This window comes from Protopterus annectens, chromosome 2.part1 (assembly GCF_019279795.1).
Source record: "Protopterus annectens isolate FY-2018-M chromosome 2.part1, PAN1.0, whole genome shotgun sequence".
Classification (NCBI taxonomy): Eukaryota; Metazoa; Chordata; order Ceratodontiformes; family Protopteridae; genus Protopterus; species Protopterus annectens.
The window spans coordinates 665716162-665736691 of NC_056729.1; the positions used below are offsets into that span (position 1 = coordinate 665716162).

General features: G+C 40.8%; 1 protein-coding gene across 1 annotated transcript in view; it reads right to left on the reverse strand.

The window, feature by feature from the left end:
* The window catches only part of TMEM131L (transmembrane 131 like), a gene marked incomplete in the record, with an annotated part of 1995267 nt that overhangs the window by 1030860 nt on the left and 943877 nt on the right, over window positions 1–20530 (reverse strand). The window contains 1 exon segment of the mRNA XM_044062407.1: window positions 16438–16608. Coding sequence (XP_043918342.1) covers window positions 16438–16608 — 171 coding nt within the window.

Genomic DNA, 20530 nt, shown 5'->3' on the forward strand with positions numbered 1-20530 from the left:
GCAATTTTTTAAAAAACAAACCTATTTATGGGATATGTTGAGGAACAACTTATTTATGACACCTCACATAATTTGCATCTAGATGAACTGGATATATGGTGTCGATATTTGGATGATTGTTTGGTCTGGCGTTCTGATGAACAATATTTAGCAGAATTTGTCCAATATCTTAATCATAACAAATGGGGTACTGAGTTTTCATCCACTTATGATAAAAATGAGATCAATTTCCTGGATGTAACTATAACCACTTTACGTAGTAAAACATTTCGAAAATACCCTCAGTATAACAGTCTATTACATGCAACTAGTATACATCCCAACCACATTATCCGAAACATACCCAAGTCTCAGTTTCTCAGGATTCGTAGAATCTGTTCCTCAGATAATGACTATGATGTATCTCAACATGATTTAGCTAATAGATTTAGAGCCAGGGGCTACCAGGAGCTTGACATCCGGGGTGCTCAACAAGTTGCTCTTAATTCCACCAGACCCTCCCTTCTCCAATATTCTGACAAAATTCACACTGAACAGGATGAACCTATCCGGTTCATCACGACATTTGGACGTAACATTAACCTTATGAGGAATGTTATATCCAAGCACTGGAATATTCTCACTGCCAATGAGGAGATTAAACCGTGGATTGGTGATGTATGCAGGTATGGATATAGAAGGGGCAGGACATTGGGATCATTTTTTTCACATTACAAAAGGGTCAGTTCGGCCGGAGCCATACACCACCAATTAACCATGACAGGTGACAAACTATGGGGTACATACCACTGTGGTCATTGTTCATCATGTCCTTTCATTTTCAGATCAAAACATTTTACCAGCAAAAATACTGACAGAATTTTTGATATCAAATTTTTTGGCAATTTTAACAGTGACTGGGTGGTATACCTTGCTACATGCACATGTGGTTCGTTCTATGTTGGACAGACTTCACGACCACTTCGATTACGTATGTCTGAACATCGTAGTGACATACGAAAGTACAGTTTTGTACCTACCATAAATGTAGATGTTCGAGTGCTAATACAGCTGCAGTCATAACAGATGGGTTTTCCTGCCGTCAGGCGGGTCCTCAGTCGGCCGAATTCCAAAGTCTAGGTCCGGCGTCAGATGTTGTCGCTTCTTCCCTGACGTCAGTGCAACAGGGATATAAAAGAACCAGCCGACACCATTTTCTTCAGTTTTTCTTGCCCCAGATGTCAGGTGCCCCCAGAAGGAAGGCAAAACATAAATTTATGTAATAATGCAATGCAATATAACCAAAAAACAGTAGTTGCAAGCAAATACACCATAAAAGAATACCCCAATCAGGTTGTATGAGGAGGTGTTAGCCGTTAGGCCTGTCCCAAGAGGGGAAGGAGGGGGGAAAACCTGGACTGCAGCTGTATTAGCACTCGAACATCTACATTTATGGTAGGTACAAAACTGTACTATTTTCATCGTGCATACAGCTGCAGTTATAACAGATGGGTAGAATCCCAAAGCTAAAAAAGGGGTGGTAGGCACTAAGTGGAACTAGGAGGAGTCAGGATGCCCTGCAAGACTGCGGTGGCAAAGCCAGCTCTAGATTTGGAGTATAATGGTAGGTGATAGTGCTTGGAGAAAGTATGTATAGAACTCCAAGTGGCTGCTTCCAAAATATCTTTGGTAGGAACCCCCCTGAGGAAAGCTGCAGAGGTAGCTGTGGCCCTTGTGGAGTGAGATCTGATGTCTGTAGGTACAGTTTTACCATGAAAAGAGTAACAAAAGCGTATGCAGTGGGCTATCCATTTTGAGATTGTCTGTTTGGAAATTGGCTTCCCTTGAGCACCTGTAGCATAGGACACAAAGAGTTGCTCTGATTTTCTGAAAGGCTTTGTTCTGTCCAAATAATAACGGAGCTGTCTGTGAATGTCCAAGGAATGTAGTAGTCTCTCCCCTTTGTTTTGTGGATAAGGGTAAAAGGTAGGTAAATGGATAGCCTGATTCAAGGCTACCCTGGATACTACCTTTGGCATAAAGGAAGGGTTGGTTCGTAAGGAAACTCTGTCCTGATGGAAAATGATGAAAGGCTGCACAGCCATGAGGGCTTGTAGTTCCTAATCCCTGTGTGCTGAGGTGATAGCCAGAAGGAAGGCTGTTTTCCATGACAAATATTGCAGTTCTGTTGAAGCAGCTGGCTCAAAAGGAGGCAGGGTCAGTTTTTCTAGAATGAAATTGAGGTCCCAAGCAGGTACTGGTTGCTTCCTTGGGGGTTTTATATTCTTAGCCCCTCTGAGGAACTGTCTTAAGAGAGGATGAGAGAATAAAGGAGGATCAGTGTTGTATTCTGCAGAAATGGCTGAGGCATGGATTTTGATGGAGGAGAATGAAAGTCCACTGCTTAGCATCTCAGCTAGGTACTGTAATATTTGAGGTAAATTCAGTATTCTAGGATTCTGACCCTTTTTCTGATTCCAGGCACAAAACCGTTTCCATTTTGTGGAGTAGGCTTTTCTAGTAGAAGGCCTTCTGGCCTCCAAAATGACATCCTGCACCTCCTTGGAGTAGGGTCTGTTGTGAATTTAAGGAATCCTCCATGCGGCTAGATTGAGTGTTTTCAGCTGACTGTGAAAAGTTTTGAAGTTGTGCTAAGTCAGTAGAAGAGGCATTAGAGGCAGGATCCATGGTGGGGAATGTGTCAGGCTCCTCAGGAGTGGGTACCAGTGTTGTCTTGGCCAGTCTGGAGCAATGAGAATCATCTTTGGTCTGTCTGCTCTGGCTTTTAATAGAACTTTGGGCAGCAGAGGAAGAGGTGGAAAGGCATAAACTGTCATTGTTGTCCAACTGAAAGAGAGTGCGTCCACTATCCAGGCCTGTGGATGTAAGGTCCTTGAGCAGAATTTTGTCAATTGGTAATTTCTGTGGGTGGCAAAGAGATCTATGTCTGGCCTTCCCCATGCTTGAATTATTTTTGTAAAAACTTGAGGATGCAACTTCCATTCGTGTGGATCTGTCATATTTCTGCTTAGGTTGTCTGCCAGCGTGTTTTCCTTGCCTGGCAGGTACTGTGCTTGAAGTTGGATTGGTAATTCCACAGCCATGTTCCAAAGAGACATGGCTAGCCTGCACAGGGGATATGAATGGGTTCCTCCCTGTTTGTTTATGTACCACATCACTGTGGTGTTGTCTGTTATTATCAATAGCTGGCCTGGATGCAGTAGGTCTTTGAAAGCCATAATAGCATTTATTACTGCTAGCATTTCCTTTTGATTGATGTGTAGGTGCTTTTCTTTTTGGGACCATTTGCCCTGAATGCACCGATCTGTCATGTGCGCCCCCCAGGCGTAGTCCGAGGCGTCTGTTGTGATGACTTGATTTGCTTGAGGCTTGCAGAATGGGAGACCTAGGTTTCTTTGGCATGCTTGAGCCCACCACAGAAATTCCTTTCGAAGACATGGAATCAGTGGTACAATTGTTTCAAAACTGTGGCTGTGTTGAGACCATAAGTTTTTTAGGTACCATTGAAGTTTCCTCATATGCAGCTTTGCACATGGGATTAGCAGGATGCAAGATGCCATGAATCCCAGAGCCTGTAGGATTTTCCTTGCAGTCAGCCTGGTGAAGGTTGCCAGTTTTCTGAAGTATTGAGTCAGTTGCCCTTGTTTCTCTGGCGTGAGGTAGGCCATCTGGGTGCTTGTATTCAAGCTGGCACCCAGGAAAATTATTGTTTGAGAGGGTATTAGTCTTGATTTCTTTTTGTTGACTGTGTATCCCAGAGAATTCAACAACATTATTACAAACGCCAGGTGTTTCAGAAGTATGTGTTTGCTCTCCGCTTGGATCAGGCAGTCGTCCAAATATGGGTATATTTGTATCCCTTGAAGTCTGCAGAAGGCAATTACTGATGCCAGGCATTTCGTGAACACTCTGGGCGCAGTAGATAAGCCAAAGGGCAATGCAGAGAATTGATAATGGGTTAAACCTGCAAGAAATCTGAGGTATCTTCTGCAGTCTTGTCTGATTGGGACATGCAGGTATGCCTCCTTGAGGTCCAATGTTACCAGCCAAGACTCCTTGCCCAGCATGGGAAGAAGCTGCTGTAATGTGAGCATCTTGAATTTTGGTACGAGTAAATATGTGTTTAGGATGGATAGGTCCAACATTGGTCTCCAATCTTTGCCCTTCCTTGGTACCAGGAATAGTCTGGAATAAAAACCTTGACCCTGTTCTTGTGCAGGTACCTCTTGAATAGCTTTCATGTCCATAAGATCTGAAATTTGTTTTTGTGCCTCTGCCCTTTGATTGTGTGGCAGGTTTGGCATGCCTCTCATTCTTGGAAGGGTGTGAAAGTGGAATCTGTAGCCTCTGTCTATAATGTCCAGGATCCATTTGTCTTTTGTGACAATATGCCAATTTTTCGAAAATAATGCCAGTTTTCCGCCTAAAGGTGCTGCCATTTGAGCCTTGCTTGGCATGCAAAGGGGAAAGTCATTGGTTCTGCTTTCTGAATGGCTGTGAACTATCCTCACCACCTCTTGGTGTAGGTGCTTGCCATTGTCTGCCTCTAAATGATCCTTGAGATTGCCCTCTACCCCTCGGGCACCTGTATCTAACTCTTTGAGGTCTGTCCGTGGCTGGAAAGGATCAATTTTTTGAAGGCCAATTTCTACTGAAACGTGGAGGTTGTACCTGTAGGAAATCTTTCACTGTTTGCATTGATTTTGCCTTTTCCTCCATTTTCTTTAATACCTCCTCAGCTTTAACACCAAACAATACATCTTTTTGAAGAGGTGCATCTAGTAATTTAGCTTTGTCATGATCTGGTAAGGTTTGCTCTTTGAGCCAAGCATGTCTACGTATGACTGATCCTGTAACAGCAGCTCTACATGAGGCCTCTAAAGCATCAAAACCACATTGCAAGGTATGTTTACCCACTTGCTCTGCACTATGCAACAAATCCTGCAACTCCTTCAAGTCTGGTTGTTCAGGTTGTGACATTTTGCTTTTCAACTGAGATAACAAAAACTGTTGATACTTTAACATATGGAACTGACAGTTTAATGCCCTCATGGTTAAGGTGGCCGAGGTGTATACCTTTTTCCCCCACTTTTCTAAAGCTCTGGAATCTCTCTCTCTGAAGGTAATGGATTTTTAGCAGTGGAGGCCTTAATTCCCTTGGGACCCTGTAAAACAGTTTCTGGGTCAGCCGCATGGCTTTTGTATAGGAATTGGTGTGAATCAGGAACCCGGTAATACCTGTCAGGCTTGACTGGAGCTGGAGGTAAAGAATCTGGATTAAGGCTGGCCTCTGAATACACATCATCTAGTTTGTCTAAGACAGGAGGGATAGCCAGAGGCCTGTGCTGAGGGAGCAAGAGGAAATCCCTGAGCCTTTTCTTGGAGTCTGAGTAATCTTGGCCTTCCCAGTGGAAGTGTTCCCTCAAGGTATGCAAGGTTTCCCCAAAAGAGTAGTCCTCAGGGGGGAGACAGAGGGAATGGACTCCTCTGCATCAGAATCTTCAAAAGGGAAGTATGAATGTTCCTGGTCTTCAGAATGTTCTGAAGTAATGGAGGCCTGATCCGAGGAAGGGTATTCTTCCTCCACTCTGGGCCTTTTGTCCGAGGGGTGTTGAGAACCCCTGATAAGAGTAATCAAATCCTCAGCCATTTTGAGCATCTGCTTTTTAGGCATGGGGCCTTGAGAGGGGCCCTGTGGAGCTTGTCTTTTAGTATGCATGGCTGCTTTAGATTTAGTGAAAGCCTTAATGGAAAAAGAAGAAGAAGGCCTGAAGACACCTTGAGAGGTGCCAGGCCTGTCTAAACTCTGAGTTTCCCCGCCAAGAGTGGCCCGGTATCTGTAGTCGGGTGTGGGCGAAGAGCCTGCGACCTCGGGCACAGAAGACACCGCTAATGAAGTGTCATCGGTAGTCAGGGCTGCGTGGGGCCTCGCTGAGAACCGGAGCACCTGTAGTCAGCTTTGGCGTGGTGTCGGTAGAAGTCGCGGACCTCGTGTCGGTCCTTATATTTGCGTCTTTTACTCAAAACTGGAGTCGGAGTATCCGGCGACATAATTAATTAAACTTTTGCCAAAATAGTGTTGGGCGAACTCCGCCCGGCGGCTTAATAGTGCGTCTGTTGAATGTAGCACAAAAGCGACAGGCCGAGGCGTGCGTGGTCTGGGCCTAAGCAAGGAATGCAGAGGGAATGGAAATCCTTATGCGGTATTTGCTTCCCACATGAAATGCAATTATTAACTTTGTCTGACATCGGTCTGAGGCAAGAAAAGTTTCCCCAACGGGGTACTTAGCTTTCAAGAAGACTCCGGTTGAAAAATATTCGTAATCTCAGGAGCTGGCCGACCAGCACTTGTGAACTGCTTCTGCTTCGGGCACCATGCAGCAAGAAAGACTGAAGAAAATGGCGCTGGCTGGTTCTTTTATACCCCTGTCGCACTGACGTCAGGGAAGAAGCGACGACATCCGACGCCGGACCTAGACTTTGGAATTCGGCCGACCGAGGACCCGCCTGACGGCAGGAAAACCCATCTGTTATGACTGCAGCTTGTATGCACGATGAACATCTAGGAGGGAGACCAATGCCTTATTCTGACACAGTACACAACATAATTCAGCCAGGTTCTAGTTTACCATCATTGACAGAATCCTTGGGGACAGATCCAACAAACAGGGATGGCATTCTATTCTCACTATAAAACAGAAGTATTGGATTATTAAACTGGGAGCTTTGTTCTCACCAGGTTTGAATGATCATTTATAAAATTATGTGTTTCACTTTTATGAGCATGTGTTATTTTATTTTATTGTATAACTTTTTCATTTTCTCTTTGTCTCTCATATAGGAAACAATCTGAATGTGGGAAGAACACACTGGGAAGAATCCTATTGGATGTCTCATACTATATATATATGTGTGTCACTTTACAGCTAATGCTTTTTTATCCCACTGAGGAAAGCCTGCTGGCTGAAACCGGTCTGGGTGTTTATTATTAAAAGTTTATATACTTTACATATCAGCCTTTGGATGCTTTTTTGATGCTTTACACTGAACTTAATGCTGGCAATTTTCGTCTACTTGGATTGTTTTCTGCCTTGCATTTGGGTCTTACTTGCAGAGTATCTCTTCTTGGCCTCAATATAAAAAATGAGAACACAATAAATCATTTCAAAACCCCACCTTTAAAGTGATCTATAGCCTGTACAATTCAATTGAAAAACAAACAAATCTATTAGGGGAAAAAATATAAAAAAATAAAAAAATGTACAATAAGCTGGCTGCATAAATGTGCACGCCCTTAAACTAATACTTTGCTGAAGCACCTTTTGATTTAATTACAGCATTCCATATACATATATATATATATATATATATATATATATATACACACACACACACACACACACACACACACACACACACACACACACACGAGTCTACTTGATTGGACCGACACATCACATAACCGAAATCCGAAACGCCGAGCCCAAAAGACAGACACCACATAATACTGAAATGCTACATTAACCGATATGGCCTTTCACCTTCAAGTTCCTGAAATGCAGCTGTAGAACAGTGGAGTCCAGGAAGTCCTGCCTGTAAGTTCAAACAGTAAGATTGTGATACAGTTAGGATTGCAAAATATGCCCTTTCCTCACTTTAGTGCAATCTCGGAGGTGGTATATGTAAGTGGGGGGTGCACCCCCCCCCCCACAAGAGCCAGAATAGGATGTATGGTAGACACAGATGCAAAATGAAAAGAAAAAAAAATGGTGACAGTGTCTTCTCACCTTTCTATCTGAGAAAAGGTAGGAATATGCTTTTCATTGTGTATATTGTCCTGGGGAGCACTGGAAAACCTCATGGAAAATGTCTGCTTCTAAGCAGCACGGAGACTTTCAGGTTTGCATCACTTGTGGAAGTCACACAGTGGGAGTCCTAAGTCAAAAGCAATGTATCCTCATCCCTTAAGTGTTACTGGATATGCATGGAAAAAAGAACAAAGCTAATGTTATAACCTGATGACTGCTGGGATGATGTCCCTTTCATGTTCTTGTTTTCTAGTTGGAGTGCCATAACTAGAGGTATAGATGGTGGCCAGCACAGAGCAACAAAAATGCATAAAATATTATCCTTACCAGATCAGGGACCACTACTGAAATGTAAGTTCTCCACTAGCTAGCAATGCTCATGCTATAGTACGGTTCATCAGCACCAACACCACAGAAACACAAAAAACAAAGACAGTAATATGGGACCATGAATGTTCGGACATTGCGAATGGAATTGAAAACCTATGGATAAAACCTGGAAATACTGTCTTATCAAGCATGCAAAAGTATGCCGTAATAGAAGATGGAAAAATTAAAAAATCAAACTAACTACTTAATTAATGCCCTTAGAATAAACAGAAGAAAAAAAAAACACGTAAAAGTTGAAGGACGTATATGCAGAAAGAAAAAGGTAAGCTCATTTTGGGGTACACAGTGGTTATAGTCATGATCAAGTGAGACAATTTCTCAAGCATTACATAAACTTCTGGAGACCACATCAGGAGAGAAACATGAAAACCGAGAATGTGTCCTTAAGAAGGTTACAAAAGTTAATGGTGGGAATGGAAAGGAAGGAATGCATGTAACAGATGGAAATGAGACTTACATTTTCTGAGAATTAACAGGGAAAAAGAAGAAATTATTTGTGTGCACGTTCTACTAAATGAGAAGAGCTACAAAGGTAGGAGAAGCAGGAAGGATGGTCAGATGCAGGTGGAAAGCACTCACTTTAATCATGACCAGAGAAAGTATTTTTTCATTAGAGGGTAGTGAACCCTTTAAAGTGACTGCTTGAGTGGGTAGTGAGGTATGAATCAATGCAAACTTTATTGAATGCTTGGTACTGCTGGAATGGGTTAGGCACACCTGAGAAACTGCATCCCATGGACAGACTACACACAAACTGCATCTTTGTACTGCCACAATACATTACACTACTGCTACACTAACTTTCTTGAATACGCTTTTCTGTCTTTCAATATTTCACATTTTTGTGGACATCTTTTTGATCCTACTGAATTTTTTCTCTTTTGTTTTCTTCAATAGGTATCTCCTGAATAAGATTTAAAATACAACTTAATATTTTACCACTAACCTCAACAGCATCCAAAAATAATAAGTTTTGGGAGAAGAAATTGTACTCTGTAGCCCTCAGTCTGCATCATTTTGTTATAATACTGAGCTAGACATTGAAAGGAAGTCAGCAACATTCCGTTTGGCTTTTAAGTACATAAGACATTAGCCATGTGATTTAAAAGTCAATCTACTTGCCACAGTAAAGCCTCGTTCAGTTAGGTACTAAAAAGCACTATGAAAAATCCAAACTCTCAAAACTTCTTAGTAGCTACCAGAGAAGATGAATGCCAACTGCACAAAACAATTAAGAGTGACAAAGCAGAGAAAGGAAGACTAAAGAATATTTTTTTATAATTAAAAAAAATGCAAGTTAGCATTAGCATAATGAGTTGTGCTGAAAAATGATAAAATATCATAATCAGTGCATCTCCAATACCAGCCAATGCAAATCCAATGATGTCACTACTATAGAAGCCTTCAAAGTATGATCAGCACACACTTTACTCCTGGTTTAAAATATGGTAAAAAGAAAATCATAATCAGAAGGCAAACACTGAACTCCACTTGTGTGGACTAATGAGAACCCTTCAGTTGAATCAGAAACTAGAAATTGTTTAACCTCTAAGAAAGGACTGTGAAAGGTTTTAGCGCATGCCACTTGACTCCCTTAATTTTAAGGAGCAGTGACATCACCCCACCAAATAAAAATCACTGCATAATAAAAAAAGTAATGTGGAAAGCATACCAAATTAAAGCTAAAAGATTAATTTTAAAACTAAATGTTTAGATTTATGTGATTAAAGCCAAAGAAAAGTCTGAATTCATAAAAGTTACCACACAGTGTAACCTTTCTGAGTGAAGAGACAGTACAAGCATTGTGGCACAGTTGTTTTTGAATTCAGAAGGTGTACACAAAGTATACAATACATTATACACGTTGTGGTAACCTATGGATCTGGCCTATTGAGTGGAATTTTTTTTCTTTAATTTATTTATTATATATTCCTGTTGATCAAGTTAGTCCATGGTAGTGGCCATTTCTCAGGGGAGACGTAAGATGACATCCATAACAACTATGGGAAAACTTCACCTACTCTTTTTGATAAGTAATGTGGGATCTTTAACATCCACCTAAGCTACCACCAATTCAGGCAGTTGAGACCTTGTCTTAATGCCTCATTCGAAGGACAGCTTACTCAGGAGTGCAGCCCCCCTTAGCACCATCAGTATTAGAAAATTAATCCAATAATCTGGGGAGGGAATAAAATCTACAACCTTCTGATCTTCTAGCACCAAAGGCAAGTCTGCTATATGTGGAGCCACTGACACTGCTATCAGCTATTGCTAATATGAACTACTTTCCTTAGCAAAATGTCATTTTACGAGTGAAAATGCAAGGTGGTGGGAAAGGGTCGCTGCTCTTGGAAGCATAAAGTGCACCAACTAGCCATTAAGTGTAAACAATCAGAACCCAAAGGTTCACAGAGACAGACTCAACTGAGTGAGCAACCATTAAATGGTTTATACTTAATTTCCACTGCATGTTATGAATGAGTACATTTTACTGTATTTTGAAGGATGCAAATGATCACTCACACCAATATTTCTGGGCATGCAGAACATGTTTCATGCACTCTTTTTTATCCCACCTTCCTTCTTGCAAGAGTGCCTGAACCAGTCAAGTCCCACAACCCTTCCCAACTAAAATGAGATCCAGCTTCCTCATTGTCATCTTCAGCTCTCTTAAGGTTACAGGCATACATCTTTTTGGTGGTCCCACTCTTCCAGCAAATACCATGCCCCCATTGTCAAAGTACTAATTTTTCCATCTAAACCCACACATCCAAAGACACAAGGAGAGAGGAAGGAACAAGTGAGATTTAGAGTCATGGTCATTACCAGGAAGGGTCCAGGAAATTTTATGAGTGCACATTACAATTTTTCCAACTTCTGGCACTACCCAGAAAGCACCGTGCAATGCCTGCAGTTATGAGCTCAGTGATCCTTAGTTAGACTGCAGTCTGCATTCATTTGAGGGCTCACAACCCCCAAGTTCCAAGTGAAGGAGTGCAGTTCCAGACTTCATCCATATGGCACTCCTGCACCAGTCTCCCCTAATGTCCTTTATCAGATGGATGAGGCAGTGTCAGCCACTCACTCCCAATCCTCCCTGACTCCTCCAGAACCCAGGCCATTGCCTAAAACTGGGCCATCGGGGGCACAATCAAAGCCAATACCTCTGAACAGCAAAGCTAGGCTCTTATGGCTGTGATGGTATTACTATAAAAGTGCAATCTCTATTGCCCTGCAGACAGTAGGTAAACATGTGCAATGCTTACAAAAAAAGCCACAAATTTGCAACATCATTTCATATCTTACATCTTATATTGCAGCCAAAGAGATTATGAACTTGTGTGGCCAGTCACAGTGTACCAGCTAGCCCAGGGCTGCTTCCCTTCCACCGCCCTTCCTTTTGTTCAAGGTATCTCACGATAAAATGTCCCAAATGACTCAATCCCTGCTATCCATTCCAGCAATTCCTTCCAGATATCTACCACAGTCTAAATGAAGAAGTGCTCCCTAATGTCTAGGTGGAATAGAATTACTTTAATCTAAAGTCAAGCCTCCTTCTAGCTGCTCTGCACTGTAATCTTCTTATCCAGTCTAATCTCATTAGACTTCCCAATTAATGCTTTGGAAATTCAAATCATGTCCCAAAAAAAGTGGTGAAACACCTTAAGCCGGTCTTCATAAAGCATTCAGTTTGACCCCTCACCACTCTGACTGCCTCTTACTGTACCCTTTCTGGCAGCTTGACATACTACTCCCTATAAGTATTCCAGAGCTATATGTATTCCACATCCAGGTTTGTAATGGTCTAAGAAATCGGCATCACTTTCCTCTTCCAGGACTGCATGTCCCTTGATACAACAGCGAATGTACTTTCTGCAACAGCTGAGGAAGTTCAACCTCCAACAGGAACGGTTGACTCAGTTCTATACAGCAGTCATGGAGTCTGTTCTCAGCTCATCCATAACAGTGTGGTATGGATCTTTGTCTAATCATGAGTAAAATAGATTACATCGAATAGTCAGGTCTGCCGAAAATATCATTGGTGCTAGTTTCACGTCCTTACAGGACCTGTACTATTCCAAAGTAATGAAAAGGGCAGGGAAGATTATCACAGACCCTTCACATCCAGGCCACCATCTTTTTGAACTATTACCATCAGCCAGGCATTATAGATTAATACGCACCAAAAAAAGCAGATACAAGAACATTTTTTTTTTACACAGGCCATCAAATTCATAAATGGTTAACTTAGCTTATTAGGTTGGGGTATGCTTTTTCCCAAGTCTCCGAGGATTCTGCAGTACTGTTTACATATTGTTAATACTTGTTTATTTCAGGGTTTATTTAGTATTTCTTGCACTTTGCACCTTGTATGTATATGTACTTTTTTATCTTGTTCTTAATAGTTGCATGTATGTCATTTGTCTTGTTCTTAATAGTTGGAAATATGTCATTTATGTAATTCATACCTGGGAGAGTTACTGAAACCAGAGTCAAATTCCTTGTATGCATGCATACTTGACCAATAAATGTGATTCTGATATGTACCCAAACATTTGACATGCTCCTGCTGTCAGCTTCTTGCAGTCAGATGGTTCATTATTTTCTCAAGATCTTACTGCATCCCAAGGTTAGCCTTTCCCATCAACTTTGCCATGCACCAGTGTGGGTCAAAGCAAAACTATTAACTTAAAGACCATGTGACCAGCCTCCTCACCAGCATGTAACCATCAGACACTAGCACCTCAATTTCAGTCCATGAGCAGAGAGAATGATCAGTCTTCCATACCCTGTGCGACAGTACAGTTAGACCTAGTAGCTCCTCTGATTCACTGAGTTTTGACTACCTGCAGCCTCAACAGAAGAAATAAAGTAGCCAAAGCTTCAGTTAATCAAAAAAAAAGTACAAGGAAGCTTTGCTCCCACAACACCCCATTAATTCTACATACTCTACAGATGCATAACCATGAAAAACAGTGGGCAAAAATGGGAATCACTGCTGGTGTGCAAACTGTAACTACACGAGAAGTGATTTAACAGTGTTCAATAAGAAGAACTTTAGCAACCTGAAATGGACAAGATGAAACATTGTCCAGTTTACATCTGATGGAGAGCATAACAGTTTAGCATCTACTTTTCTGAAGTAAATGCCATAATACAAAAGCACTCCAGCTGACTAAGCCTGCAGATGAATCCCCAAAAGATAAATCTCCAAATGATTTAGCCATTCTACAGGAAGGTTTGTCTCAAATAAATAACTGGTGTTAAAATCATAGTATGGAACTAAATGCCAAAAAATACATTACTGTATCCTTTGGGAAGTCATCTACTGCAGGGAATTACCACACTAACAATATGCTCCTAAGAGTAGATCCAGTTGTTCGGGATTTGGAAACTAACAGACAGTGACCTAACATTTGACCAACAAGTGTCTAGTGTTGTAAGAAAGTCCTTTTATATTGCACAGCTTATAAAAAAAGGGATTGTGTCCAGATCTAGGGATGTCATTGGGAGGACTGAGTAAAGGGGAGCAATCATTGAAGATAATACCCCGTTTGGCATTTATCTGTCTACACTCATGAAAATACTGGAACATCCACAGAGGTCCCTTACTAAAAGGATACAAGTCCTAAACAACATGCCCTACATGGACCGACTCAAAACCTTGTCACTATACTTGGTATCCAACAGATTGCTAAGAGGTGACTTATGTCTGGCATACAAGACTTCCTCCAACTCATTACCAATGGATTTACTGCATATCAGCAAGTCAAATTGTATCAGAAATACTTGTTCTAGGTATCTAAACCTCTTCTGCAACATCAATAGAATAGTTTGGAGGGACAGGTATATTTCACAGAAGACACCACTGCTGTGGAAAAGACTCCTCATCCACATAAAACAATGTTCACCCCTGTCCATTTTCAAGTGCAGCGTAGATCTATGGATGGGAAACATAAAATTTACCCCAGGACTACTCCCTGTACTACTAAAAGAGGCAACTCCTAAATGCTTTATCCCATACATGGGTCCCGTTATAATATCTATTGTATGACCCTGTTATTCTCAATAGGGGTAATATATAATTATTGTCCATAGAATGGGTAAAGCTAATCTATAACCAAATGGGATAGGTTATTTCAAGCACAAAAAAGGAAATTGGCTAGGCTTAAAATGGTCTGCAAGGGCAGCTAGCTTAGTACTTAACAATGAACCTATGAGAAGGCTAAGCAAACATCTGAGAGAGTACACGATAACAGGCCTAGTAATTATCCGATGGAGTGAGTGATAACAGGCCAAGTAAGCATCTGATGGAGTGGGTGATATCAGGCCTAGTAAACATCCCTGTGGGATACCCACTTGATCTGATATCCGTCTTTCCTAAATTTCTTCTTCTTACAGGACACAAACTCTTCACTGAAATCGATACAGACTTCAGGCACATGGTTGCTTCTGATCGCCTTTTTAGGTACTTAACCGTGCTTTATTTACTTACTCTCTGAGTGCTATTTGTTTGTTCCACCTACAGCTGATAGCAAATAGAGTTTCACGATGAAGGCATATATTAAGATCTTCTAGTATACATTTTTAAAGCCTCTATTGTGCAAAATTATGCTTTATGCCTTAAAGTAAAGGCAGTGGGAAAACTAGCATCTAAAAACCAGTGACTTTACCAGAACAGAATTACTTGTGGAGGAAATAAGGCAGTCGAGTTCTTCTCCAATTGTTTAATAGTCAATAAAAGCACAGCAACACGCCAACCAAGAACACACAAATTCCACGATAAAAAGTACACATTAACGCCAATCCTTTCCACTGCGTTTTCGTTTTAGCTACTTCCTCGGATGTAACAGAATACATACTGAGGTTCCTGAACACCTTAAATACCCACTAATAATGCATTCATTAACTAATTGGTAAATCAATTAACTATTTGAGCACTTAATCCAATAAATGGACAATTTCAAATAAATGGAAAAGGGGTCATATCTACGACTATTTTGCTTCAGCAAGTTATTATATATGAACAATTCAATCCTTCTATTTTAAAATAACAAATTGTTGAGGGCTTATTTATTTAAAAGCCTTTGAAACAGTTAAGCATAAAATCTCTAAAGAACATATTCATGTACAAAGATCATATATACTTGATCCCAAGTATATATAAGTATTTCAGCAAAAAAAAATATATTATCAATCCTTGTCCAACAGTGCCATCTATAGTTCAAGTTGGAAAAAGACAACAAAAAAGAAGAAAGAGATTTAAATCCATCTAGATGCATATTTTGAAAGATGTGGCATAAATGACATAAATACTCTATAAAGTGCAAAGTACTTATATTAAATAAATAAATTAAATATTGATCCATATATAATTAATCATTGTTCATAAAAATATTGCTTTTGGCATTCATACTAAAATTAATCTGGCAATGAGAAAACAAAGATAGTCATATTTAAATTTAGAGTTTGGCAGCTCTCATCTTTAGTACTGGAGCTATCGATATACTATCATTAAGCCCAGGGAATTTATTGGCCTCTAGATGTAATTGCCATAAAAGTTCTTTGTACTCGATCGAGGTTTCCCAAGGGCCACCTCTCAAGTCTATGTCTACTACTTCCAAGACAAAAAAAGTGAAAGAGGCTCCCTCGCAGTTCACTTTGTGTCTGTATAAAGCATTGTTGGCACATTGGTTCTTAATATCATAACAGTGTTCATAAATCCTGTTCCTTAATTTTCTCTCTGATTTGCCAACATAAAATGCTTCACATTCTTTACATGTAGCTAGATAAACTATTCCCTTTGTTTGGCAATTTGCGAAATATTTGCTTGTAATTAGCAAATCCCTACTCGTTAAGTAGATTGACACCTTAGGTACTGAAATACTATATACTCAAGGGAGGTAGGGCCATAAGACACTGAAAAAAAAAACATTCTTCCTCCTGGAAGATGGTACCACTCCCACTTCATTAGAACTTCACCCCCAGGGAACAACCAAGCTATACAGTTCTTGCCAAGGGGGGGGGGGGGGGGCTAACAGTCCAGTATAGCAGCAAGGAGAGGGATAACCTTGATGATCTATGGACTGTCAGAAGAGGAGAGGAGCAAATAAAAAGGAAAGCATTTATACATGTCAGGTCTTAAAAAGGTAATGGACAGTGTTGTAACACTTCTATAAACAACCTCACATCAGCAAGCTTTTGTGTTAAAATGTTTCCTATAAGAAAAAAAAAGTACCTTGAATTTGGTGGTATGGATTTCCAGAGGTATCTCAATTGTTAATGCTGTACTTATCACCATCAGTAAACTGACACAAATATTCTTCAGGGCATTCTGGCAATCAAGCTTCAAGGACAATAAATTCCAGCAGCCTGAAGTCAGTGTCAAAGGGTGATTGAAGTTTAAAATCTACAAAAAAGAAAATGTACATCTTAATACCAAAGGAAAAAAAAACAGAACAGCTGTGCAAGGTACTCATATAAAAGGGTTTATGTTATCTCCTCGAAAGCTGAATACAGCGAACTGCATATACAGCGAAAATGCCGTTCAGCGAATTCGTTATTGTGGGGGGCTGCCCTCCCCCCACCAATTATATATACCAACTCCAAGATTGCAGTACAGTGAGGAAAGGGCAAATGTTCCGATTTCACTGTATTGCGATCTCATTATTAACACTTCACTGAATGGCATTTTCGCTGTACATGCCATTCGCTGTATTAAACTTTCGAGGAGATAATATAGACCCATCCAATCAGTGCATATTTGACCCAACTCCTTTCTCACCAGAGTTCATAAAGTATGGGTTATAAAATAGCTGGGGGGGTGCTCTAAGCTGGCTTCAACAAATTTGCAACCAAGGACAGTAGTCCCTCTCTAAAGACCCACAGGCTGTCGGCAACATGTAGCAGAGGACACAGCAGGTTTTAACCAGACTGCAAGTTGGGACTACTCCAATGCATCACAGCCAAACAGAACAATTTCTATGCATTTCACACCCAGCATGATGACCCTCTTCCTTGGTTCCAAGTAGCAGCAAGTCAACAGTCATCTGCCATTACCCCAGCCTTTAATACCGTAGAGGGAAGATATCTCTCTCAGAATCTGTTCACATTCTCCAAAATCATTAAGTCCCAGCAGGGTGTGATTTTACTGTACCTTTTCCGTAATTCCACATCCTGCAGAACTTCAGCTACTTTCATTTTCAGCACTCAAGACATAAAACTGAATAGCCTGACTGTTGAATTCAACACACACAAACAGCAGCTGTGAATGAAGTACCAAACACTGTAAAGGAGGTAAAAGACCTAGAGAAGGGATCATTAAAAGATGGATGAAGTAATTTCATAAAAAAATAAATGATGTGTTTGGAAACAATATGCAAAACATTTTTTTAAGTAGATAATCAAAATAAATAGGCTGGTATAAACTGAAAAGTAAACCTGTACATTCTAATGCACAAGAGTACAGGAGAAAGTTGTGATGAAAACGACATCTGTAATGCATGTACCTAATAACCTTATTGTGATTTCTTTTTTCATTGTTATGTATACAAACTCACGCTGCAAATCAATAATGTTCTGAATATTAAGGCTGTTTAAAAAAACATAAAAATACAGCAGATGTGCACAAATCAAACATTAAATGCATACTAATACATGGAGGTGTATGTATTTGCAGAATTCTTCTCATAAACTGCATCAATGCTACCCTCCATGATTATAAGTTCATAGGTAAGTACTAGGCTATCGGCCCAAGGGCCAACACAAGCCTAGCCAACAAGGTTCCCTGGCTTATGCTAGCCAAGAAAATATAGGTTCATAGGTAGGTACTAGGCTATCGGCCCAAGGGCCTACGTAAGCCTAGCCAACAAGGTTCCCTGGCTTACGCCACCCAAGAAAATATAGGTTCATAGGTAAATACTAGGCTATCGGCCCAAGGGCCTACGTAAGCCTAGCCAACAAGGTTCCCTGGCCTACGCCACCCAAGAAAACATAGGTTCATAGGTAGGTACTAGGCTATCGGCCCAAGGGCCTACTTAAGCCTAGCCAACAAGGTTCCCTGGCTTATGCCACCCAAGAAAATATAGGTTCATAGGTAGGTACTATTATAATATTTTATTAAGACAGCTTAACAAATATGACTATTTGCTTGGCAAGCAACTGAACAGAAGGCTAAGTTGCTGTCTTACAGATTTTTCCTGCACATATCTGCTAAAAAAGGTAACCAAAGCAGCTTCTTCTCCAGTAAAATGAGAATGGAACACACAAAGACCTACCCAGCAGCATCACAACAAAACTCAGTAGAGCTAACAATCCACATCTATACCATCTATTCACCAACAATTCTCATCTTGATAGCATGGAGACACATGTAGTAGTTCGGATGCTTTATTTTTTTATTCTGTGAATATATTATCAAAGTTTCCTTAAAGAAACAATACAATGGAGCAATCTTTCATCTAGCTTCTAAAAACGAGTGTAAAAGAATGCCAGCAGCACCTCAAAGCACCATCAAAGAAAACCCCAGGCATAAATGAGGCACTGGTCAACAAGGATGGTGCATTCTTATGAAACATCACAGGTTCATAGGTACTTACTATGCTTTCGATCTGCAAGGATCTGACGAAGCCTACCCTTACACTCCCATGGTAGGTTTTAGCCTTTATAGTTTGCATACAAATAAACCACAAGCAGATGGAATAAGCACATGTTGGGACATTTATTCATTGCCATTACCCATGAGGGACATGGGTGCTAAACCAAAAATGAATTTCCAGTTAACCATCCATTCATCCAAATTATATTCAAATAGAGTAAGAGATGTTTTTTGCTTTACATGGAGTGCTAAAAACTTCCAAAGAAGTGGCATTCTCTGGGATGCACAGAACACATTAGAGGCATAGGTACGTATGTTGTAAAAGACACTGAGATCCCTTGAGTGAGTATTCACAATGCCACTGGACTTGCAAATGCATAACAGGTCTGACAGGATAGGGTCTGCCAAGGCTTTGTAAGTAAGGCAGAGGTTGCCTCGTAGTAGCCTGTAAGATACAGAGGAGATGAAGTATATTAACACAGTCTGCATAGTTTTTGTGACTAAGCCCTATCATCTTTTTATTTTTTTATTTATTTTTTTGTGAGAAAGTGTTGTAATCTCTCCAGTTGTGACAACTTTTGGACAGGTACATGATGAAATGGGCATTGCATTCAATTATCAGCCTGATGAAAGCAGAGTACAGTGAAATTATTATATTCCTGGACCTGGATGCCATACCTTTAGATATAAGCCGTACAATGAAGATGGACTTCTTTAAAATAGTAGAGAAGTACAGTTGTGTACACTTACCATAAATGCAGATGATCGAGTGTATTCAATGTTGCAGTCATCACACTAGGGTTATCTGCCTGCAGGTAGCCCTCAGTCGGCCGAAATACCAGAGTCTTAGTATTTCTGCGTCGGATGCTGTCTCTTCTTCCATGACGTCAGGTCGTCAGGGGTATAAAAACAGGCAGCCGTCGCCATTACATCAGTTTTTCTTGTCCCAAATGTTAGGAGCCTCCAAAAAGGGAGCTAGTATAAGGTGTGGAAACCACCACTAGTAAAAAGTAAATACCAATACCATTAGGAATAGCCATAGTAAGGAGAGATAAAAAGATAGAGAAAACCAGGGGGCTGGAGGGAGGGAAACCAGGACTGCAACAGTGAATACATTTGAACATCTACATTTATGGTAAGTGTACACAACTGTACTATGTTCTTCGTGTTTCACTGTTGATGTCATCACACTTGGGTTGATTCCCAAAGCTAAAGAAGGGTGGAGGCAGTCAAGAAGAGTTCGGGCTGGCTAGTAGGCCTTGCAAATCTGCTGTAGCAAATCCTGCCCTGGATTTGGAAAAGATAGGTAAGTGGTAATGCTTGGTGAAGGTGTGTATAGAACTCCAGGTTGCAACTTCCAGAATGTCCCTGGTAGGGACTCCACTGAGAAATGATGTAGATGTAGAAGTAGCCCTAGTGGAATGTGTTCTGACCCCCTGAGGGGTTGGTTTTCCATGGTGCTTGTAGCAAAAATTAATGCAGTGTGCTATCCATTTGGAAATGGTTTGTTTAGAAATGGCCTTGCCCTCTGCCCCTGTCGCAAAGCTGGCTAGCAGCTGGTCAGATTTTCTGAAAGGCTTAGTCCTATCAAGGTAGAACCTGAGCTGTCTGTGTACGTCCAGAGAGAGCAGGATCCTTTCTCCTTTATTCTGAGAGTTAGGGAAGAAGGTTGGCAAATGGATGGATTGGTTTAGAGCCTCACTGGACACCACCATAGGCATACTGGACGGGTTAG